General features: G+C 38.3%; 1 protein-coding gene across 1 annotated transcript in view; it reads right to left on the bottom strand.

Annotated features, from left to right (window-relative positions):
• The window catches only part of CCDC158 (coiled-coil domain containing 158), an 83871-nt gene extending 67408 nt beyond the window's left edge, over positions 1-16463 (bottom strand). The window contains exons 1-7 of the mRNA XM_067734721.1: positions 16360-16463; positions 9864-10081; positions 4595-4704; positions 4153-4480; positions 3715-3791; positions 2174-2284; positions 1428-1542 (exon numbers count right to left, since the gene is read on the bottom strand). Of these exons, the coding sequence (XP_067590822.1) occupies positions 1428-1542; positions 2174-2284; positions 3715-3791; positions 4153-4480; positions 4595-4704; positions 9864-10081; positions 16360-16429 (1029 nt within the window). The 5' untranslated portion in view covers positions 16430-16463. The remainder of the gene's footprint in view (positions 1-1427; positions 1543-2173; positions 2285-3714; positions 3792-4152; positions 4481-4594; positions 4705-9863; positions 10082-16359) is intronic.
• Positions 16464-20266: the final 3803 nt, after the last annotated feature.

Here is a 20266-nt window from a genome sequence, read left to right on the forward strand (position 1 = left end):
TTAAGAAGTCTAAGGTTCCTCAAGGCTGCTTCCAGGTGGCTGTTGTTGAAATGACCTTGATACAAGAATCTAGGCCAAGAGCTAAGGAAGAGGTCTTGGAGAGCAGTGTTATTTACACTGCAACCCAGCAGTGAAAAACGAAGTCAACTTAGTGAGCATCAAATCAGTATCTGAAGAAAACAGAAAAGAGCCAGCGTCTTAAGTAATAGGGGTAAGTATTGTTTTGTGAACTGTGCTTCAGCTGTATGTGTGTACTAGATTATATGGTAAACTATATTTCTTGCTGTGGGTAGTGATCAAAAACGTTTCAAAGTCCCTGTAGAGCATCCAAATCTCATAACTGAGATTATATAGTTTCATGTTACTCTTTATTGTTTAGACTTTTATAGTAAATTCATGTCTAAATTTTCCATTCTTCTTTCAGCCGTGCCACAACGAATTAAAGTTGAGGTCTTTAAAGTTGAGAACCGAGGAGAAACAGCCCCCTCCTGTGGCCAGCAAATGGGTGACAGTGGTAATTACAGGAGGGGTTGCTCAAAGGCAGGAAAATATCTGGAGGAGTTAGTGCTGCAATATTCAATTGCTTCTTCCCATAAGGAGCTTTTTTCTTGTACTGTTACCCTGTAGAACTGGATTATTTTATAAAGAAAATCTGGCAGCTTCCTTATACTCTATTTCTTCCCAATCAACTAAGGAGTAGGAAATTAACTACAAGTGGTTAGAACTGTAGGTTCTCTTATAGGCAGGATGATTATACGTAGAATTTATCTTCCAGACTAGGACATTTTGGAGATGAAAGGTGGCATTCACAAAACAGGACACTACTTTGTGTCCTTGAAATTAACAAAAACCTAAGCTCCAGAAAAATGGTTGATAATGATAACGAATAGCTTGTCTTTAGCTATAGACAGGGAGAGAACAGAATATTGTAGTAAATATTAATATCTAGTTTTAATAGGAACTGTGTGATGAGAAATGAAGATTTAGCTTCCTAATTATTTTTATTCAGCCTAATCTTGAAGGGAACTCAGTTTGCTAGCCGCACAATGATTAACAAGGAGAAGCTGAAGTAAGAGAGGAGGTTAGGCCCCAAAACGTTCAGTGGTCGGGGAGACCAGCTGGTACCAAAGTACCTGCTAAAGCTAAGCCTTGTAAAAGTAATTAAAATGGCCTTATTATTCACTTTTTAGAAACTTACTCGAAGGATGCAAAAAACTTTTCTAAGAATCAATTAATTTGAGCAAACAACTTAAAAACTGTTTTTCTATAGTAATTTAACATGTAGCTATTGAGCACCCATCTTATAAACTGCTTTTAATTTTAAATGATTGCTTTGATTCCTCATTTTCAAATAAACCATTAAAAACTATATAACTGATTCTGTGTATAACAGTCGCTGGAAGCAGAGCAGCAAAATCTAAACTCACTTTGTCTTCATATATCCTTTTGGCTTCCCTTAATTCAGAACGTAGCTGAGAAACAGTAGATTCCAGGTCACTGAGTTGACGCATATACATTGAATTTTGGTTTCTTGCTTGTTCTCTAAAAAGGGTTTAAAAGGGGAATAACAGCAAATAGCAGACTAAGAATAAGTGTGATACCTAAGGGTTCTCTAGCTTTTAGATACTTCCACTAATTATTTAATATGGCATTATTAGGCCAATAGTCTTTTATTTTCCAAAACTGCTTATTAAAAGATTAAGTTCAAAAATGTTAACTGTTAAAGGTAGGTGATGTATACATAGGAGTTCATTATACAATTTTCACTATACCTTTGTGTACGACTGAAAATGTCCATATAAAAAGTTTCAACACAGGAGCTCAAACTATAAAGTTATTTATATGTATATATATATATAATTTATGTATATTTATACATACACACACACATATATAGTGTGTGTTTGTCTTATCCTATCAGTTGAAATGTAGACAATATCTAAAACATCCCGTCCCAAGAGGCCCAAATACTTGCCCTAATACTTCTAATATGGTTATAAAGTATTATCTACATGTTAAGTAATCTTTTCTGTTTCTTTCAATGTTAGAAAAGTTTTACTTTCCTGTAGAATCAATTATTAAGTAATTTTTAAAAAGCTCTTAGAACAAAAAATTGATAAAAATAAAATGAAGATAAATGACTATCAATTTCAAACCACCAGGACACACATACTGAATGATTTCCAGTTGACTTTGGATACTACTGGCTTGGCTCCGAGCACTGCTAGCTTTCTCAGTAAGTCCTGCTTTTTCAATTTCATATTCACTGATTAACTGCTCAATCCTATAAAAAGAATGTGGTGATTGTTATTTGATACAGATGTTGCCTGACAATGAATTATTCTAAATATTAACGATTTTCAACACTCTCAAATTTAGTATTTTGTTTTAGCTTTGAATATGCTATTCTTTTTATAACAAGTATGTAAATTAGATCCAGAATCCTTTATCCAAGTCCTTTGGGGGCAGTTAGGTTTTAGGATTCAGATTTTTTTTTTTTTAATTTTACAATGGTGATAAATAACAGTACTAAATATCATGTGACACCCCCAGAGAGATCTAGGGAAGTGTCCTAGAAGCCAGACATTACTAACACAACAGTAGGTTTTTAAATACTCACGGTAACTCATAAAGACTATAAAAAGCTTTACATTAGCTCAGGTTTTCCCAACAAATGAGTGACAAAGACTCTAACCTTGACCAAGCTTTAGTCAGACTCCTCTCGGCAGTCTGTGCCTCCAGCCCACTTAGTAAGCAGCCCAGGCTTAGTATGAATCTCGCTAAGTCAGTTTAGTAAGAAGCCTCTCACCTCGACGCCTCCTCCTAGTAATTTTCTGTCCACTGAACCCCTCACCCTGCTTCTTGTTTGCCCTTGTATTGGGAGTTGAGCCTCATCACTCTCTAACGCAAACTCCTGTTGCAATAGTCTTCAATAAGGTCTTCCCTACTTTTTAAACACGTGTCAGAATAATTTTTTCTTTAACGTGAGTTTGCCACAAATCTATGAAAAAAAGATTCTGTGCTTTAGAGCTTTATAGATTTTGGAATTGCTGATGAGAGATTATAGACTTGTGGTATAGTTTCACTACAATCTTCTATACCAGTGTTCCCCAACCTTTTTGGCACCAGGGACTGGTTTCATGGAAGATAATTTTTCCATGGACTGGGGCTGCAGGGGAGGAATGGTTTGGGGATGACTCAAGTGCATTACATTTATTATGCACTTTATTTCTATTATCACTACATTGTAATATATAATGAAATAATTATACAACTCACCATAATACAGAATCAGTGGGATCCCTGAGCTTGTTTGCCAATTGATTTATTATGGTCCCTGTGCAGTCAAACCTCTCTGCTAATGATAATCTGTATTTGCAGCCGCTCCCCAGCACTAGCATCACCGCCTCGGCTCCACCTCAGATCATCAGGCGTTAGATTCTCACAAGGAGCACGCAACCTAGATCTCTCGCATGCGAGGTTCACAGTAGGGTTTGCGCTCCTATGAGAATCTGATGCCACGGCAGATCTGACAGGAGGCGGGGCTCAGGCGGTAATGCGAGCCATGGGGAGCGGCTGTAAATACAGATGAAGCTTCACTCGCTCACAACCACTCACCTCCTGCTGTGCGGCCCAGTTCCTAACAGGCCACAGACCACTATCAGTCTGTGGCCCAGGGGTTGGAGACCCCTGTTCTATACCTCAGAAACCTACCTATTTTGATGTTGTTGAAGTAGTAGCTCTATTTTGTTCTGTGATTCAGATTTCAGTGTTTCAAGCTGATCCTCTACCTGGTTATAATAAAGAGATACTGATTTAGGAATTGGTAAATCTAAAGCTTGGAAAATTTAGAGATTTTCCAACAAAAGGAATGCCTTAGAAAGATGCAAACAGAAGCAATGCTAAAATCAGATACGTTCTATCGCTGTATTTTATTAGACCTTTTACATTGGCTACACTCTCACGTAACTACACAGATAAGTCGAGTTAGTTCCCATTATTAACAAAGATCATTGTGGAAGTAACTTCTGCTATTTTAGAGAACAAAAATGAGAACTTGGCTTACTTTGAAGAGTTTCAAAAATTGTATGCCTAATACTATTGTCTTAATGAATTTTAATACAATATGGATGTAGTGTTCTCACCACTTACTGGAAATATCCTCCCTTTAAGATAAGAAATCTCTGTGTCTAATTCTCTTAGGATTTTACTAATAGCTGAGCCCATGCTGCGGAAGTGGATGGTAGACATGCTGTCATGCTCATATATTTTCTTGCCTGAGGCTTCTTCAAAGTCAACTAGGACTGATCGAATTTCTTGAAGCACTCGCTCATGACCAAGCATCGTCTTTCTTAGCTGCTCTATCTGTGTGTTGCTGTCTTTCAGCATATCATCCTTAAGGCATTTGGCAGCCTCAAGTTCATGAATGGTATTTTGAAGCTGATTTCTTAAATCCTCCTGGGACTGACTCTCTCTTCGTCTAGGAAATAAATGAAAGAGAAGAAATAATACTGATAAAACTCAAGATTCACACAAGTGATTTTACACTACAAAGAGTAAAACTTTAAGATAATATCAGGTAACGAATCCCAACCTGATGTCAGCCATGGCATCTCTCTCCATCTGCATCTCTTTAAGTTTTGTTTGCAAACCAATGACTGACTGTCTTAAGTAAAATGTTTGTTTCTCATGCAATTCATTGCTCTGAAAAAAAAAAAAAGTCCTGCAAATTAGTTTTCATTAGAGGAACGTATTTCCTTATAGCTAATAATTTCCAAAAATCTATATATCAATGATTTATTTTTATGTGTACTTCCTTCCCCCTTCACCATTGTTCGGGGCCTAATTAATCATTTCTCACCTAGGTTTTTTGAATACCTTAGTCTCACTGTCTCAACCTTGCCCTCTTTCAATCCATTCACGTTACAACCAAAACACCGTTCCTAGAACAAATCTGACTCTGGTTCAAGACAGAGATAGAAATAAACTCTATTCCCGAGGACATGAGAATTGGTGGAAATTGTGTATATAGAAAAGTCAACCTCTGCCTCCAACTGACTTAAAAAACTTGGCAGCAGACAACTATCATTCAAAAATCAAGGTGTTCTACTACAAAGAAATTCACAAAGATCTCAAAATCAGGCACTAAGCGATCTCCCAGCACAATGGTTGATGCCCCACCTAATTATCCCAAAGTAAAGCCATCAAGTTCTGCCCTCAGGGAGACTGCCATCAGTTTTTTTACTGTTCATTCTTGAGTATGAACAAAAAGCCAAAAACCACTGAACACTTGAAGGAAGATTACAAAATAAAAAAGAGACCAAGATTAAACAAATGAGCAAATACTCAGGAAAAAAGATCCAAAGAAACAAAAAGAGATAATGCGACAGTGGAAGAACACTTCCAAAAACTTGTATTGCAGAGAAGTTTGAGAGACATTTTTGCTGTAAAGTAAGAACAGGACACTGTGTCAGAGAAGTGATCAGAGGAGAAGAGAGAGTTCTTGGAAATTAAAAATATGGTTGCAAACTAAAAAGTTGCAATAGAAATGATGGAAGTCAAGAAATGCACCCCAAAAGTAAAAAAGTAGACAAAAATTTTGAAAGAAAAGGTAAGAGATTTAGAGGTTCAACCTAGGAGCTAATATCTGACTAACAGGAGCTTCAGAAAGAGAGAATTGAGAAAACAGAAAAAAACTATCAAAGAAAAAAGAAACCAAAAAAACCTGAATTCCTCAAAGCTGAAGGGCACAAATCTGCAGGCCAAAAGGGTCCACTGAGTCCCTTTTGGTACTAGCACAGGGAAGGAAAAAACAAAAATCCACACTTAAGAACATCATAGTGGAATTTCAGAGATAAAGACCCTAAAGTTTCCAAAGGTGGACCCCAATTAAGTGAAAACATATCATCTACAAAGGAACAAGAATCAGATAGACATCTTCTCAGTCTGTGCAAGGGCACACAATATTTTCAAAGGACTGAGAGAAAATAACTTTCAGCTTTATCCAGCTTAAGTCATTATCAGAATGAAAAAATTCATATAATGTATGTCCCATATACTTCTTAAAAGTTTCTAAAGATGTGTTTTGACTAAATGAAGAAATAAATCAAGAAAGAGGAAAAGAGAAAACAGTGAATCCTGGAAATCATGAATTCAACCAGGAAAGCAGTGATAGGAATCCCAAGAAAATATCTATACAGCAGACCTAAGAAGAAACTCATCGAGACTAGACAGAAGAACTCCTAAAGGGTCCTGGGTTAAAGGAGGTTTGATAGAAAACCTATATAATAATTTTTTAATGAGGATATGATAAAGGTAAATATCAACAGTATAAGGAAAAAGCAAGGCAATTAGGAACCACAGGAAAAACAAACATTACACAGGAAAGGAAATATAATAGGTTACTACCTAATTCTGCAGTTGACAATGTTTATATAGTCAATATAAGGTAAGATCCTTTACCTTCTTTTCTAATAGTCCAGGTGAACGGCTAGAGTAGTCTGAACTTTGGATGGTAACAGTGGAAATGAAAACATTTCCATATTTGAGAAATATATGTGGTACACTGGATGGACTTGGTAGTAAAGTGGATGTCAGGGAAAATGAAGAGGTATCAGGAATGAATCAGGTTTTTGTCCTGTGCAACAATATAAATGTGGCACCATATACAGCTAGAAGAAAGGTTTGGGGGAAAGATCAGGTATGCAACTGGAAATGTTGAGTTTATGGAGCCTGAGAAACATTTCAAGTAGAAATGTCCAGTAGGAACACAGGTACACTAACTGGTGTGGAGACCAGTTAAGAGGTCTGACCAGAAATATAAACTGAACATTCACTTACATATAAATGGCAACAGAAGCTATGGGAATCACTATTACTGTCTATGGAGGGTTTTGCTGGAATAAGAAACTGAAAAAGAATGAGCTGGAGGAAAATCAGGAGAGTGTGTTTCCATGAGACCTAAGAGAAAAGAGCACTTCAAGAGGAAGAGAATTGTCATGTGTGTCAAATGTTGTTGGAAAGTCAAGTAAGACAAGGAATGTAACGGATTGATTAGATTTAGCATCACCGCTTACCCCTACTGCAGCATACATGTCCTGTTACTATCATTTTCTATTTTAAATATCTCAGCTATAAGACTGTAAATGTGTACATAAAAAGGACCACAACTTTTCCATTTTTATATATCCAGTACCTAGCATAGTATCTGTTACATAGGAGGTTTGCGATAAATATTGTAAGTACCCAAATAGCCCTGTTATTTATTTACTGATTTAACTAATTTATTGGGAGCCAGTCAAGTGTCACATACTCCGCCAGAGGATAGACTTGGAAAATTAACTGACATTGCTTCTTTTCCTCATTGGTACCTCTGTGTTTCATCTATCTATCTATCATCAATCCATCTCTTTAGTGCACTTATCATAAAGTATTGTCATTATTTGTTTATATGCCAGGCCCCCTTCAAGACTATGAACTCCTTATGAGTCCTATCTTATTCATCTTTGCATCCCCTCTACATAATACAATGGTATCTCATTTTCAGCACTTAATAAATTTATAGTTATTTTTTTAAGTGCTCACACATTCTGATGAAGTAGAACAATCCGTTAATGAATATAATAAAACGTACTAAATAGTACAATAGACGTGTGTATGAAGAGCAACAAGTGTACAGAGGAGAACACACCTACTTGTGTCTAGAGGAAAGGCTTCAGAGAAGGAAATGCTTGAGCTGAGTCTTGATGGATAATAAGAATTTAACAGGTAGACAGGCAGAGAAGAGGAAATGACTTGGGCAAAGGCATGAAGGTCTAGAACAGAATGGCACATCCAGGGAAGAGTGATATCGCTAGAATGGAGGGTACATATAGGGAACAGGTAGCCGAAGAGGCTAAAATGTACAGCGAAAAAAATTCGATCACAAAGGCCTTTGTATAAGTTTGACTTCTAGGCTATAGACTATCAGGATCCAACCTGCAGCTGTAAAGCTGACTAAAGCCAGCTTGATTCTAGGCAAGGTCCACTTGAAATTTTTATCGAATAACTTCTATACACTACTTAGCTATGGTGTATACACATGCATCTAAAAACCGACCCCCTACCAACTGCTTTGTAAAGAAAAACCAGGTATCCTGAAAGCAGGACAGCAGGCCTGAACCAACTACTAATTATAATTATAGATGAATGTCATTAATTATAACATTTTGAGCTATTCAAGTTTCACTAAGATTACACCAAGAGCACAGCAAAAGAAACAATTAACAAAATGAAAATGACAACCTATGGATTGGGAGAAAATGGTATTTGCACATCCTATATCTGATAAGGGGTTAACATCCAAAATATATAAAGAACTCATATAACTCAATAGCAAAAATCCAAATAATCTAATTAAAAACGGGCAAAGGATCCAAATAGACATTTTTCCAAAGAAGAAATACGAATGACCAACAGGCACATGAAAAGATGCTCAATACCACTAATCACTAGGAAAATGCAAATCAAAACCACAATGAGATATCACCTCACACCTGTTGGAATGGCTAACATCAAAAAGGCAAGAGATAACAAATGCTGGCGAGAATGTGGAGAGAAGGGAACCTTCCTGTACTACTGATGGGATTATAAAAAACTGGTGCAGCCACTACGGAAAACAGTATGGAGGATCCTCAAAAAGTCAAGAAGAGAACTAACATATGATCCATCAATTCCACTTCTGGAAATATATCCAAAGGAAATGAAAACACTATGTCGAAGCGATACCTGCACCCCCATGTTCATAGCAGCATGCTTTATAATAGCCAAGACATGGAAACAACCTAAGTGTCTCCTGACAGACGAATGGATAAAGAAGTTGAGGTATGTATGTATGTGTGTGTATATATACACACACACACAATGGAATATTATTCAGCCAGAAAAAGGAGGAAATCCTGCCATTTACGACAACATGGATGGACGCCGAGGGCATTATGCTAAGTGAAATACATCAGACAGAGAAACACAAGTATCATATGATCTCACTTACATGTGGAATCTAAAAAACAAAAAACCAAAAAAACTTACACAGAAAGAGATCAGATTTGTGGTTACCAAACAGGGATGTGGGGAGAGGGGGAATTGGATGAAGGTGATCAAAAGGTACAACATAAGTACCGGGGATGTAATGTACAACATGATGACTACAATTAACACTGTTGTATGGTATATATGACAGTTGTTAAGAGAGTAATCCTAAGAGTTCTTATGACTAGGAAAAAAAATTTTTTTTTTTATCTATATGAGATGATAAATGTTAAGTAGATTTATTGTGGTCATCATTTCATGATATATATAAGTCAATTCATTATGTTGTACACCTTAAACTTATGCAGTGCTGTATGTTGATTATAGCTCAATAAAACTGGAAAAAAATTACACCATTAAGACAAGGCATTATGACTTATTATTAACAAAAGACAAATGGGTGTGTAGACTTTTCATCAGTCCAATTTTTAATAGTGAAATAGAAGGTATAGGCCAAATTAACAAGTTTAACCAATGAATCCATTATTATTATTTTTTAAAATTTTGTTTATTTATTTTTGGTGATTTTGTGCTGGGTCTTAGCTGTGGCCGGTGAGCTCCTTAGCTATGGCATGCAAACTCTTAGTTGTGGTACGCATTTGGGATCTAGTTCCCTGACCAGGGATCAAACCCATGTCCCCTACATTGGGAGGTGAATACTGCACCACCAGGGAAGTCCCATGAATCCATTATTAAGTTTTTTTTCCAGAAAGTTTGGGCTCTATTCCAAAGCTCTGTGCCTCACTGTCTCCCCAAAATGGTATCAGATACTGGAGGAAAAGAATGTAACTCACTTCATTTAGTCTTCTCTGCAAATCTTTGACTTGATGTGAATATTCTTCCAAAACACGTTCAATGTGTTCCTTTCCAGGGTAAGGAATGACTTTTCTGTGAGAATCAAGTTCCACTTCATATTTAGGGAAAAAAGGGATTTGCGTCAAAGTCCCAGTTGAAGATGTGTTTTCAATTATTGTTCCACGAATAGATGACATAAAAAATGAACCTGAAGAACCTAAATATTAAATAATTAATTAACCAATTAACTAACTTAATAAAAAAATAATTTTGTGGCAAACATTATCCCAGGTAGATTCCCTTATTGAACCCTGAAGGAGCTCAAGGTCTCATGGGGAAAACAGAAAAGTGAGAGTGTCTCTGAGAGAGAAGAGCACAAGGTAAAAAGGAGGAACAGGTTAGGGAGGAGGGGGTAGTTTTACTTGACAGTGATCAAGTGATACTTGAATTAGTCTTGAAGCATCTATGAGTAAGAAGTAACTAGTTTGGAAGACAGGAGAAGAGGAAGAGCATTCCAGGCAGTGAGAACACCATCATTATTGGCGAGGGGTCTTGAAGCAGCGTGGCATACTATGGGTGAAAGGAAGTAGTGGCCAGATATGAGAATGAAAATGTAGGACATATCACGAAGGGCCTTGTGGTCATGCCAAGGAATTTGGATTTCATTGTGAAAGCTCTAGGGAATCATTAAAGGACTTGAAGATAGGGGTAATATAACCTACACTTGTGTTCTGAAAAGGCTCTCTGGCTTCAGTGTAGAGAATGCATTGGATGGGGATAAAAATGAAGGTAGAAGCTCAAAGTAGAAGAAGGCTTTCAACAGTTCAGGCAAGGCATGGCAAGGGTCTGCCCTAAAGCAGAGACAGCAGAGCTAGAAACAAGGGCATGAATTTAAGAAATATATGTGGTAAGTAAGAGAGAGGGAGACATCAAAGATTTCTCTTTAGTTTCCGGCTTCAGCAACGTCCAAGTAACGAAGTTGATTTGCAAATACTGTACATGGACTTGAAGTCTGGGAGAGTGTTTTACTTTAGAGATAAGCTTCTGGGAGTCAACAGCATATGAGTTCTAATGAATCCTTGGAGTCAAGGGGATCATCTAGGGGCAGCGTACAGAGTGAAAAGAGAAGAGGATCAAGCAGAGCACTCTGAGGAAATATTCACATTTAAAAGGAAGACAAAGGACGTCAAACCCAGTAAGAGTCACAGAAGACACACGAAGATTTTCAAGAACCACCGCTGGCTTAAACTGAGGGACAGAGACAGTATGAGATGGAGAGAGGCTTTTCTACAAGCAGGCTGAAAAAAGCCACCCAGCTGGAAACATATGCTACCTTTCATGCAAAAGGGAGAACTCAGAGTCAGACCCAAGAGTCCAGTGGATGGTGCCAGGAACCATGGAGACTTATCCCCAGGCCTGGGTCCTAATCCATCAGCTAGTCCTGAGTGGTCAGCCTGTGCCCAGCTGGATTTCAGAACTGTGTGCATATGTGCTTCCAGACATATGTGCTTCCTGTTTACTGCTTCCTCAATAGGAGTGGACAGTGGTTATCCTGTGCCTGGCTACCATTGCATGTTGGGTGTCACAAGTCTTCAGATAATGAGGAACTCTACTCAAGGAGCTATATTTAAGGGATTACAATTAAGGAGTTTCATCCATACTTGAATCTAATTTAGGTAAAGGTATTCTGGCCTTTCAGGGAGTGCTGTAGTGTGATCAGGCTATTAGGGGCCTTCTTAGGAAAGTGAATATATTTTGCATGTGAGAGAAATATAGATAATCTGTGACCAGAAAGTAAACTTGCAGTGGTTTTAAAATATGTCCACATATTCTTTGCTACTCCTCCCTTAAATAGGTGGAGGTTAATTTCCCTCTTTGTAAGAAAGGAGAAACAAGAGTGTATGTGTATGTGTACATGTATGTACATATATGGATATGTGTCTATGTGTGGCATTTGCTTAATTTTGCACAAAAGAAACGCTGGAACAATAAGACAGAATCTCATGAAAACAGCTATCTATAGGAGTATAGGGATGGGTGGAAACAGAATGGAAAACATAGGGATGGCAGCAAGACTCTACTGAATATACCTTTTTATAAAGTTTTCACTTTTGAGCCGTATACATGTTATACATATTCAAAAAATAAAATTGAAAACTAACAGAAAAAAATAAACCTAAGTGTACAGTAAGTTGACAACATAACCTCACAGAGAAAATAGTCCCTTTCAAATAACTTTAGAACACAGTACCCTGACTGCACGTGAACTTAACTTAGCAGGTAGGCTGTTAATATAACAGGTGTCGTTACAATTCTGAAACAATTTTGTGTGTACCGTGTAAGAGAGAAAACAAGTAAACACACTGAAGTTGTTGGAAACTTGAGTTTTCACTGTAAGGGAAATACAGATATGGAATGGGGGGAAGATGAGGAAGAACTCTGTGGTACTGGATTTGAGAATTACCAGTGTGAACTGAAGGGAAAAAAATCTAATTCCAAGCTTTAGACACTGAACACTCCTAGACACAGTGACACTTCAGTAGCAATAAGCACACGAGATCTTGGTGTGTGAATACTATTTCCTACTAGAAGGAACCAGGGCTCTTTAGTGAATAGCTGATTCCAGGTCTGGTGGAACAGGAGGAAAAGTACAGCCTGGAACATTCTGATGTGCCAGAAACTAATGAAGTGGGCCATGTTTTAAAAAGACACAGAATTGGCTTAAAGGGGCTGGCCAAATTTGGTACAACTGAGCATCAAAACAACAGTGACAACGATACATTATAGCACTGTGAATTAAAAACAACCTATGGATCTAGAGTGATAATAATAAAAGAAAAGCTTTTCTTTCCTGAAAAATGTAGGTTAATAACTATGGTGAAATTAGAAATCATCGGGCTTCCCTGGTGGCTCAGTGGTTGAGAGTCCGCCTGCCGATGCAGGGGACACGGGTTCGTTCCCTGGTCCGGGAAGATCCCACATGCCGCGGAGCGGCTGGGCCCGTGAGCCATGGCCGCTGAGCCTGCACGTCTGGAGCCTGTGCTCCGCAGTGGGAGAGACCACAACAGTGAGAGGTCCGGGTACCGCAAAAAAAAAAAAAAAAAAAAAAAAAAAAAAAATTAGAAATCATCAATGTAATAATTGATTCAAGTAAGGATCTTCAATTGACGCTAAAACCACTGAATGGAAGGTTATTTAGTACTAGGATATTCACAAGGTCTCAAAGGGCCATCCTATAGGTTACTTATTTATTGTAAAGGAGAAAATATGACTGTAAATTAGCAGGATCTGGCATTATGTGTTCCCTAAAGTATGATGTAAAAGTATAAATTGTCACCTACGTAAAACTCTTGCCAAATGAGTTTCATCTGAATCTAAACATGAGAAACAATCAGAAAAAATCTAGAATGTGGAACATCCTACAATACAACTGGTCTGGACTCTTAAGGAAAATGCTATGAGAAACAACAACAAAAGGAGGGAGGATGGTTACAGATTTAAAGAGAATAAAGAGACCAAACAACAAAATACAGTGCATGATCTCTAGATTTTTTAAAATGCTAAGTAAAACTTTTTTTGGAACAACTGGGGAAATTTAAATATGAATATGAATTAGATGATAACTGCATAGACAGTAATTTTCTCAGATACAATGATGTGGCAATGTAGGAAATCATCCTTTTTCTAAGGAGATGCACATGCAGGTTTTGAGGCATGAATAATGATGCCTTCAACTTCAGCAAAACGAAATATAAATTGTAGGCATAGAGATAAAGCAAATATGATAAAATGCTGACAACTGGTGCATCAGTTGAAGGGTATTTAATGTATTCAACGTACTATTTTTTCAATTGTTCGACCATTTTGAAAAAATTCGAAATAAAATGTTGGGCAGGGGGAAGAGTTCACTGCATTTGGCAAAAAAGAGAAAATCTAGTCATTATGGCCAGAGTGATTTCATTGGAATACTAGGTTCAAAAGTCCTAAGGCAGTGGTTCACAGAGTGAATGGATGGTGAAGATGTGGACAAGTGAACACAGACTTGTCTTTCAGACGGCACAGCTGTGAAGGAAGAAGGCGCACGGAAGGCGCAGGTTGAGGAGAGGTTTTCATTTTTGTTGTTTTGGTTTGTTATATTTCCTTGTTAGTGGTTTTAGGCTTGGAGAGATTTAGCATGTTTACTTTGATGGATAAGTACAAATGGAGAGAGAGGGACTGAAGATATCGGAGTGAGTGGGGCCCAAGACTCTGCAGAGATCCTGGAGCCAAACCTCCGAGGAGGCTGAGCTGCTGCGAGCGGGGGTGGGAATTAAAGCATGAGTAGCAAATTAGGAGGGTACCTCCTCCACGGAACTATGAAGAGGCACGGACTGTGAAGAACAGTGAGTCTTAGGGGCAGCAGAGGAGAGGGTAGGAGAATGCCAGCCGAATGGCGTATTTTCTCTGCAAATCAGGAAACGATGTCATCTGAGAGTGAGGAAGATGGTGGCAGAGTGAGGGGCTTGAGAATGGTGTAATTTTGAAATAAGTGTGGTGAGAAATTAGAGACAGAACTGGCTAAGATTAAGAGAAAGATTCCTCAGCAGCATCGGGGGCCCAGCTGAGATGGCAAACTATGACTCTCAAGTGGCAAATTGGTGGAAAATCCACATTAGTGTATTTTCTTCCAGCAGCCCAGGACAAAAATGGAAAAGGCAGTCAGCCTGAAAGGACTGGGATTCTCCTGTAAGAGTGCAAAGAAGAATAAGAGAAAGAGGAAGCTGAGGATATTGGCAAGTGATAAAGAAAGTGAAGATAGGAAGAGGTTGATAGTTGAGGAGAAAATAGCAGAAGGTAGAGCAGCTGTTCTCAGCCCTTGTTGTAAACCAGGAACACAAGGAGAGCTTTAAAAAAAAAAAAAACAGTGGTGCCCAAGCCCCATTCCAGATCTCCCGAATTAGCCTCTCTAGGTGTGGTTCTAAGCCATTTAAAAGTTTAAAGTCTCAAAAAGTGATTTTCACGTGGAGCCATGGTTGAGAACCACTACCTTCATGAGGCAGAAAAATAAGTGTTGCAGGAATAAGAGAGTGAGAGTGCTAGAAGATAGCAGGCTGGATTCCAGAAGTCCAACAGTTCTTGGCAATAAGATCCAAGATAGGAAAGTGAGTAGCTAGAGTACAGGTCAAAACAATTAGAACTAAAAAGGTGGAGAAGCCGTGAGTCTAAGATCTTAGACGGGTCGTCCATGAGGGCGATGGTATTACGGGATGATGATGTGCCTGGGGAGGGAGAGACAGCCCATGAGCTAAGTGCCCATGTCCCTGAGGATGAGGGATATCGTGTAGATGGGGAGGTGAGCAGGGTTGATGGCTATAGTAGGATGGAGGTGACAATGGCATGAGCAGCCTAAGGAGCAGAAGCTTTTACAAAATAAAGGTGCCAAAATAAAAGTTTTCAGCACTGTTTCACTGCGCTTAGAAACGGTGAAACAACACCTATAACTGAGAATAAACTCTGGCTGCATTCTTTCAGATGAGACAGACATGACAGGGAAAGCAATTACGGCTGTGCAGGTCACCTGCCTGACTCCAAGATAATCCATTCTCTGTCCTGCCCCTATTCTGCTGTGTGTTGTAGAGAACTTCTTTTCCTAGGCCCCGTTCCCAACTTGTTTCCAGGACGGTTCGCAGTGGGAGGTACCGGCAAAAGACCAGAAGGCCAGAGGAAGGGAGAAGCTAAGGGACCGCTCCTCTCTCCTGCCTCTGACAGGCTTCTGGCAGTGAGGGGTGGCTTCAGCTCCCACAGGCAGCCGTCCCCATGGCTCTAGCTCCTGCTTGTACCTACGCCTTATGACAGTTCCCATTCTGAGGGTCCTTCTAGCCCAAAGGCTGGTAGCAGCTTCCTACAGTGGCTCATCTCTGAGCCTTCTCAGCTCTTTCAACACCTGTGTTGTCAATTCCCTGTATTAAATGTCACCTGTTTATTCCTACTGTTTCTGTTTTCCTGCCTGCTCTCTGTTGACTGAAATAATTTTCATCAGAGTTGATGGGGGGCCTGAACTAGGACAGCAGTCATGGGAATGGAGAGGGAAAATGCACTCAAGACACATTTCTGAGAATAGAGAAAGCAGGACTTGGTACCTGACTGGATGGGGGGCGGGGGGCGTGAGAGAAAAGAAGTCACCATGATGCAGAATTGGGGCTTAGAGCAGACCGAGGAAGAGAAGGCATTTAGAGAAACGTGGCATGTGCTTAAGTTCCTCAACTTGAAAACAATCTTCAAACCAAAAAATAATGTAAACACATGCTAAAAAATAGATATGCTATTTTTAAAAGACTAAACAATTTCTTCCTCATAAGGCAGAATTATAAATAATCTGGTAAACATTCATGAGCAAGGTCTGTGCCTTGCACAGTTAAAATCAAAACATACTGAAAAAATAGCAGCTTGAATGAATATTACGAAGACTGCTTAGTTCTAATTTTTTTCCCATTTTGTTTTATAAAAATTACTTACCTGCATTGGATGTAATGCCACTACTTGATAAAAGATCCTCATTATTTGAGTCACAAGGGTTTTGTTCCATATTAGATATTTGCTACCTCTTCTTAGAGATCTTGAAATATGAATGCTTCCCTATTTAGTTCTTTTAGTTCTTATCTAGAAAAGAAAGGGATTCGATCTTTATTAATAAGGTATTACATGAAAAAAGTTCATAGAGGAGGAACTGACTATATTCACATTTGAAATTTCACAGCAATTTTTCACCAGGAAAATATTTACACAGAAATATTTTATTATTATCTAACATTAATAAGTGAAGAGAATCTTACTGTAAAACTTATTGATTTTAAAGGCCAAGTGGCTTATTAGAGACAATCTAAAAATAAAAAACTAACACTTTAATTATTATGATTATTAGCACTCTGATTTGGGGCAGAGTTTTTCCTCTTCTTAAGTCTCTCTCATCACGTTACATTGTCAAATAATGGAAGAAGACATTTCCTCAGTAAAAAGCCACAAATTAGGAAAAGAGATCACAAATCAGCAAATTAGAAATCATTAATAAAAAGGTAAAGACTTCTTTGATATCAAACAGGGCTCATAATTTTAGATTAGGCCAAGAGGGTCTTCTGGGTTTGGAAAACACTGGTGGCCTGATTCCAAATCTCCTCCTCATCCTCTGAATATCCATAAAATCAACAAGAACAACAAATAAATAAAAGCACATGGGCTCCAAGCCTTCAGCATTCCCAGAAGACAGAGAATACCACAGCCTTCAAATTGTCTGTAAGGAGAGGGAAATTTGTTTCCAAAAGTTCTCCCATATTCTACCAACCAGTACTGCAGGCCTGTGAGTATGGACAACAGGGAAGGAGAGCCTGAAAAGACTGAAAAGGAGTAGAGGACTGAGAGGAAGCACAGAGTCACCCCGGAAAGTGAAGAAGAAAGGCCAGGTTACTAAGCACAGGATGGAACATGACAGTCTGTAGCCCTGGCTATGCAGTAAGGGCTTGAAAGTGGGTGGGCACCAGGAGTGTCAGCCTCAGAGAAGAATGTTTCTGGGGGAGAATCAGATATGGAGACATGGCAGTAAAGGGAAGAAGGAAATGAGAGGGGAAAATTCAGGAACCAGCAGAAACAAAAAGAAGCAAGATATGCCAGTGCTCCTTCTACCCTTCCCACCCAATGTCCCCACCACCATCCATAAAAGGGAACACGTAGAAGATGGCTCTCTCAGACAAGGAATCCTGTCCACTAAATGAATAAAAATAGATAAAAGTAGAACACATCCATACAAAACTACAACAAAATGTCAGAAAATGTGGATAAACTCTTTTTTGCCTATGAAGAGTCCCCCCATACCCTCCCCGCCAACAAACACGAAGTCAAAGAAAATTGTAACACAACACTCCAAACTGAACTAAATAGTCTCAAGCAAGCATTTGGGGGTGATTAAAAGTCACCCTTGAATGAGAATTGTAAATGTAAGAACAGAAGTGGACAAGAAACAATGAAAAAAGCAAAAAATCAGGAAGAAATGAAATGAGAGTTGATTAAAGTAAGGAAAGAAAGAAAAGAAAAAGACAAAATTATATCAGAAATGAAGACCAAATTACAAAGTACACAGGGAGGAGAGACTGTAATGTAAACTTAATAAAAGGCATTGAAGAAAATCAGGAAAACAACCAAGAGGATGAAAACTGAGATAAAGAAATAAAAAGGGTGGGAGAGGAAGTGAATGAAATGGAAGACAGGCAAAGAAGGTTGAACATAATTGGTGTCCCTGAAGAAAAAAGTCAAAAAAAAAATGAAACAGAACTATTATTTAAAATAATCTAAGGAAGCTTCCTATAAATAAAGGAAGATCCAAATCTACACATTTTTCATACTAGGGAAAATCGACCAAGAATGATCAACTCTGAAATATATCCTAATAAACCATGTTAAGACTTTAAAGATTATGAAAAAATCCTCAGGGCCTTCAGGCAAAAAAGATGAAATAACATACAAAGGCAAGAGGATTAGAACGGCATCAGATTATTCAAAAACAACATACAAAGCAAGGCAACAGAAGAGCAGCATTTTCAAGAAATCTAAGGAAAGAAAGTATTGATTTAAACCAAGGATATTATACCCAGCCAAGATCTTCAAAAGATTCAAAGGCACAGAAAAGCAGTTTTGAATGTGCCAGAACACTGTACATTAAGTGCCCCTTCTGAGAAATCAACTAGAGGGAGTGAAGCTTCATCCAACCAACAGATGACCAGCAAATGTGGCCAAATGGTAACAACTGGTGAAAATCTTGGTTTTTCTCTAGGTTTTAAATTTTCCAAAATAAAACTTGGGAAAAAAGATGAACATTTGAAAAAAAAAAAAAAGATGACTGGGAACACTGAAAAAAGATTGATGGTGAACATTTAAATATTCAGTTGCAAAGTTGAGACTAAAACATGGGTGGGATAATGGCACTGAAGAATAACATATAAATATTATATGTGTGACAATGGAGAAGAGATGTAACTAAAGATGGGAAAAGAGAAAAAAAGGGAAAGTAGAATGCCATTGGTTGTAAAAGGTACCATTTAAAACTGACAAAAAGCAAAAGGTAAAGAAAGAAAAAGAAGGGGGTTATAGGTGCAGTATAGAAAGTACTAAGGCAAAGGTAAACATTAGAATAAAAATACAAATCTTCTTAAGTGACAAAAGAATTTTAAAAAGAAAAAGTAAAGAAGAAATACCAAATAAACACAGTAAATATAATACTTGCAGTAATTACACCAGAAGATAATAACATAATAACACTGTGACAGAATTTAGACCAAACACAACAGTCACATCAATAAACCTGAAGGGACTTAACTTGCCTATTCAAAGAGAAGTATTTTCAAATTGGCTCTTAAAAAAATTCAACACTGTGCTGTACACAAGAGGACACTAATAGGCATAGATTCAAAAAGACTACAAATAAAGTGATGGACAATGATTTGCTAGGCAAATGAAAGCAGTAAGAAAGCATGGGTTGGCCATACTACCCAAAGCAATCTGCAGATTTAATGTGATCCCTATCAAATTACCCATGGCATTTTCCACAGAACTAGAACAAATAATCCAAAAATTTATATGGATCCATAAAAGACAGAGAATTGCCCAAGCAATCCTGAAGAAAAAGAACAAAGCAGGAGGCATACCCTGACTTCAGACAATACTACAAAGCTACAGTAATCAAAACAGAATGGTACTGGCCAAACAAACATATGGATCAATGGAACAGAATAGAGAGCCCAGAAATAAACCCACACACCTATGGTCAATTAATCTTCGACAAAGGAGGCAAGGATATACAGTGGGATATACAGTCTCTTCAGCAAGTGGTGTTGAAAAGTTGGACAACTGCAGGTAAATCAATGAAGTTAGAACACATCTTCGCACCATACACAAAAATAAACTCAAAATGGCTTAAAGACTTAAATATAAGACATGACATCATAAAACTGCTAGAAGAGAACATATGCAAAACATTCTCTGACAAAAATTGTACAAACGTTTTCTTAGGTCAGTCTCCCAAAGCAATATAAATAAAAGCAAAAATAAACAAATGGGACCTAATCAAACTTATAAGCTTTTGCACAGCAAATGAAACCACAAATAAAACGAAAAGACAGGGCTTCCCTGGTGGCGCAGTGGTTGAGAGTCCGCCTGCCGATGCAGGGGACACGGGTTCGTGCCCTCGTCCGGGAAAATCCCGCATGCCGCGGAGCGGCTGGGCCAGTGAGCCATGGCCGCGGAGCCTGAGCGTCCGGCACATGTGCTCCGCAATGGGAGAGGGCACAACAGTGAGAGGCCCGCGTACCGAAAAAAAAAAAAAAAAACAACAACAAAAACGAAAAGACAACCTATGGACTGGGAGAAAATATTTGCA

The sequence above is a fragment of the Pseudorca crassidens genome, chromosome 4 (assembly GCF_039906515.1).
Source record: "Pseudorca crassidens isolate mPseCra1 chromosome 4, mPseCra1.hap1, whole genome shotgun sequence".
NCBI classification, from domain to species: Eukaryota; Metazoa; Chordata; class Mammalia; order Artiodactyla; family Delphinidae; genus Pseudorca; species Pseudorca crassidens.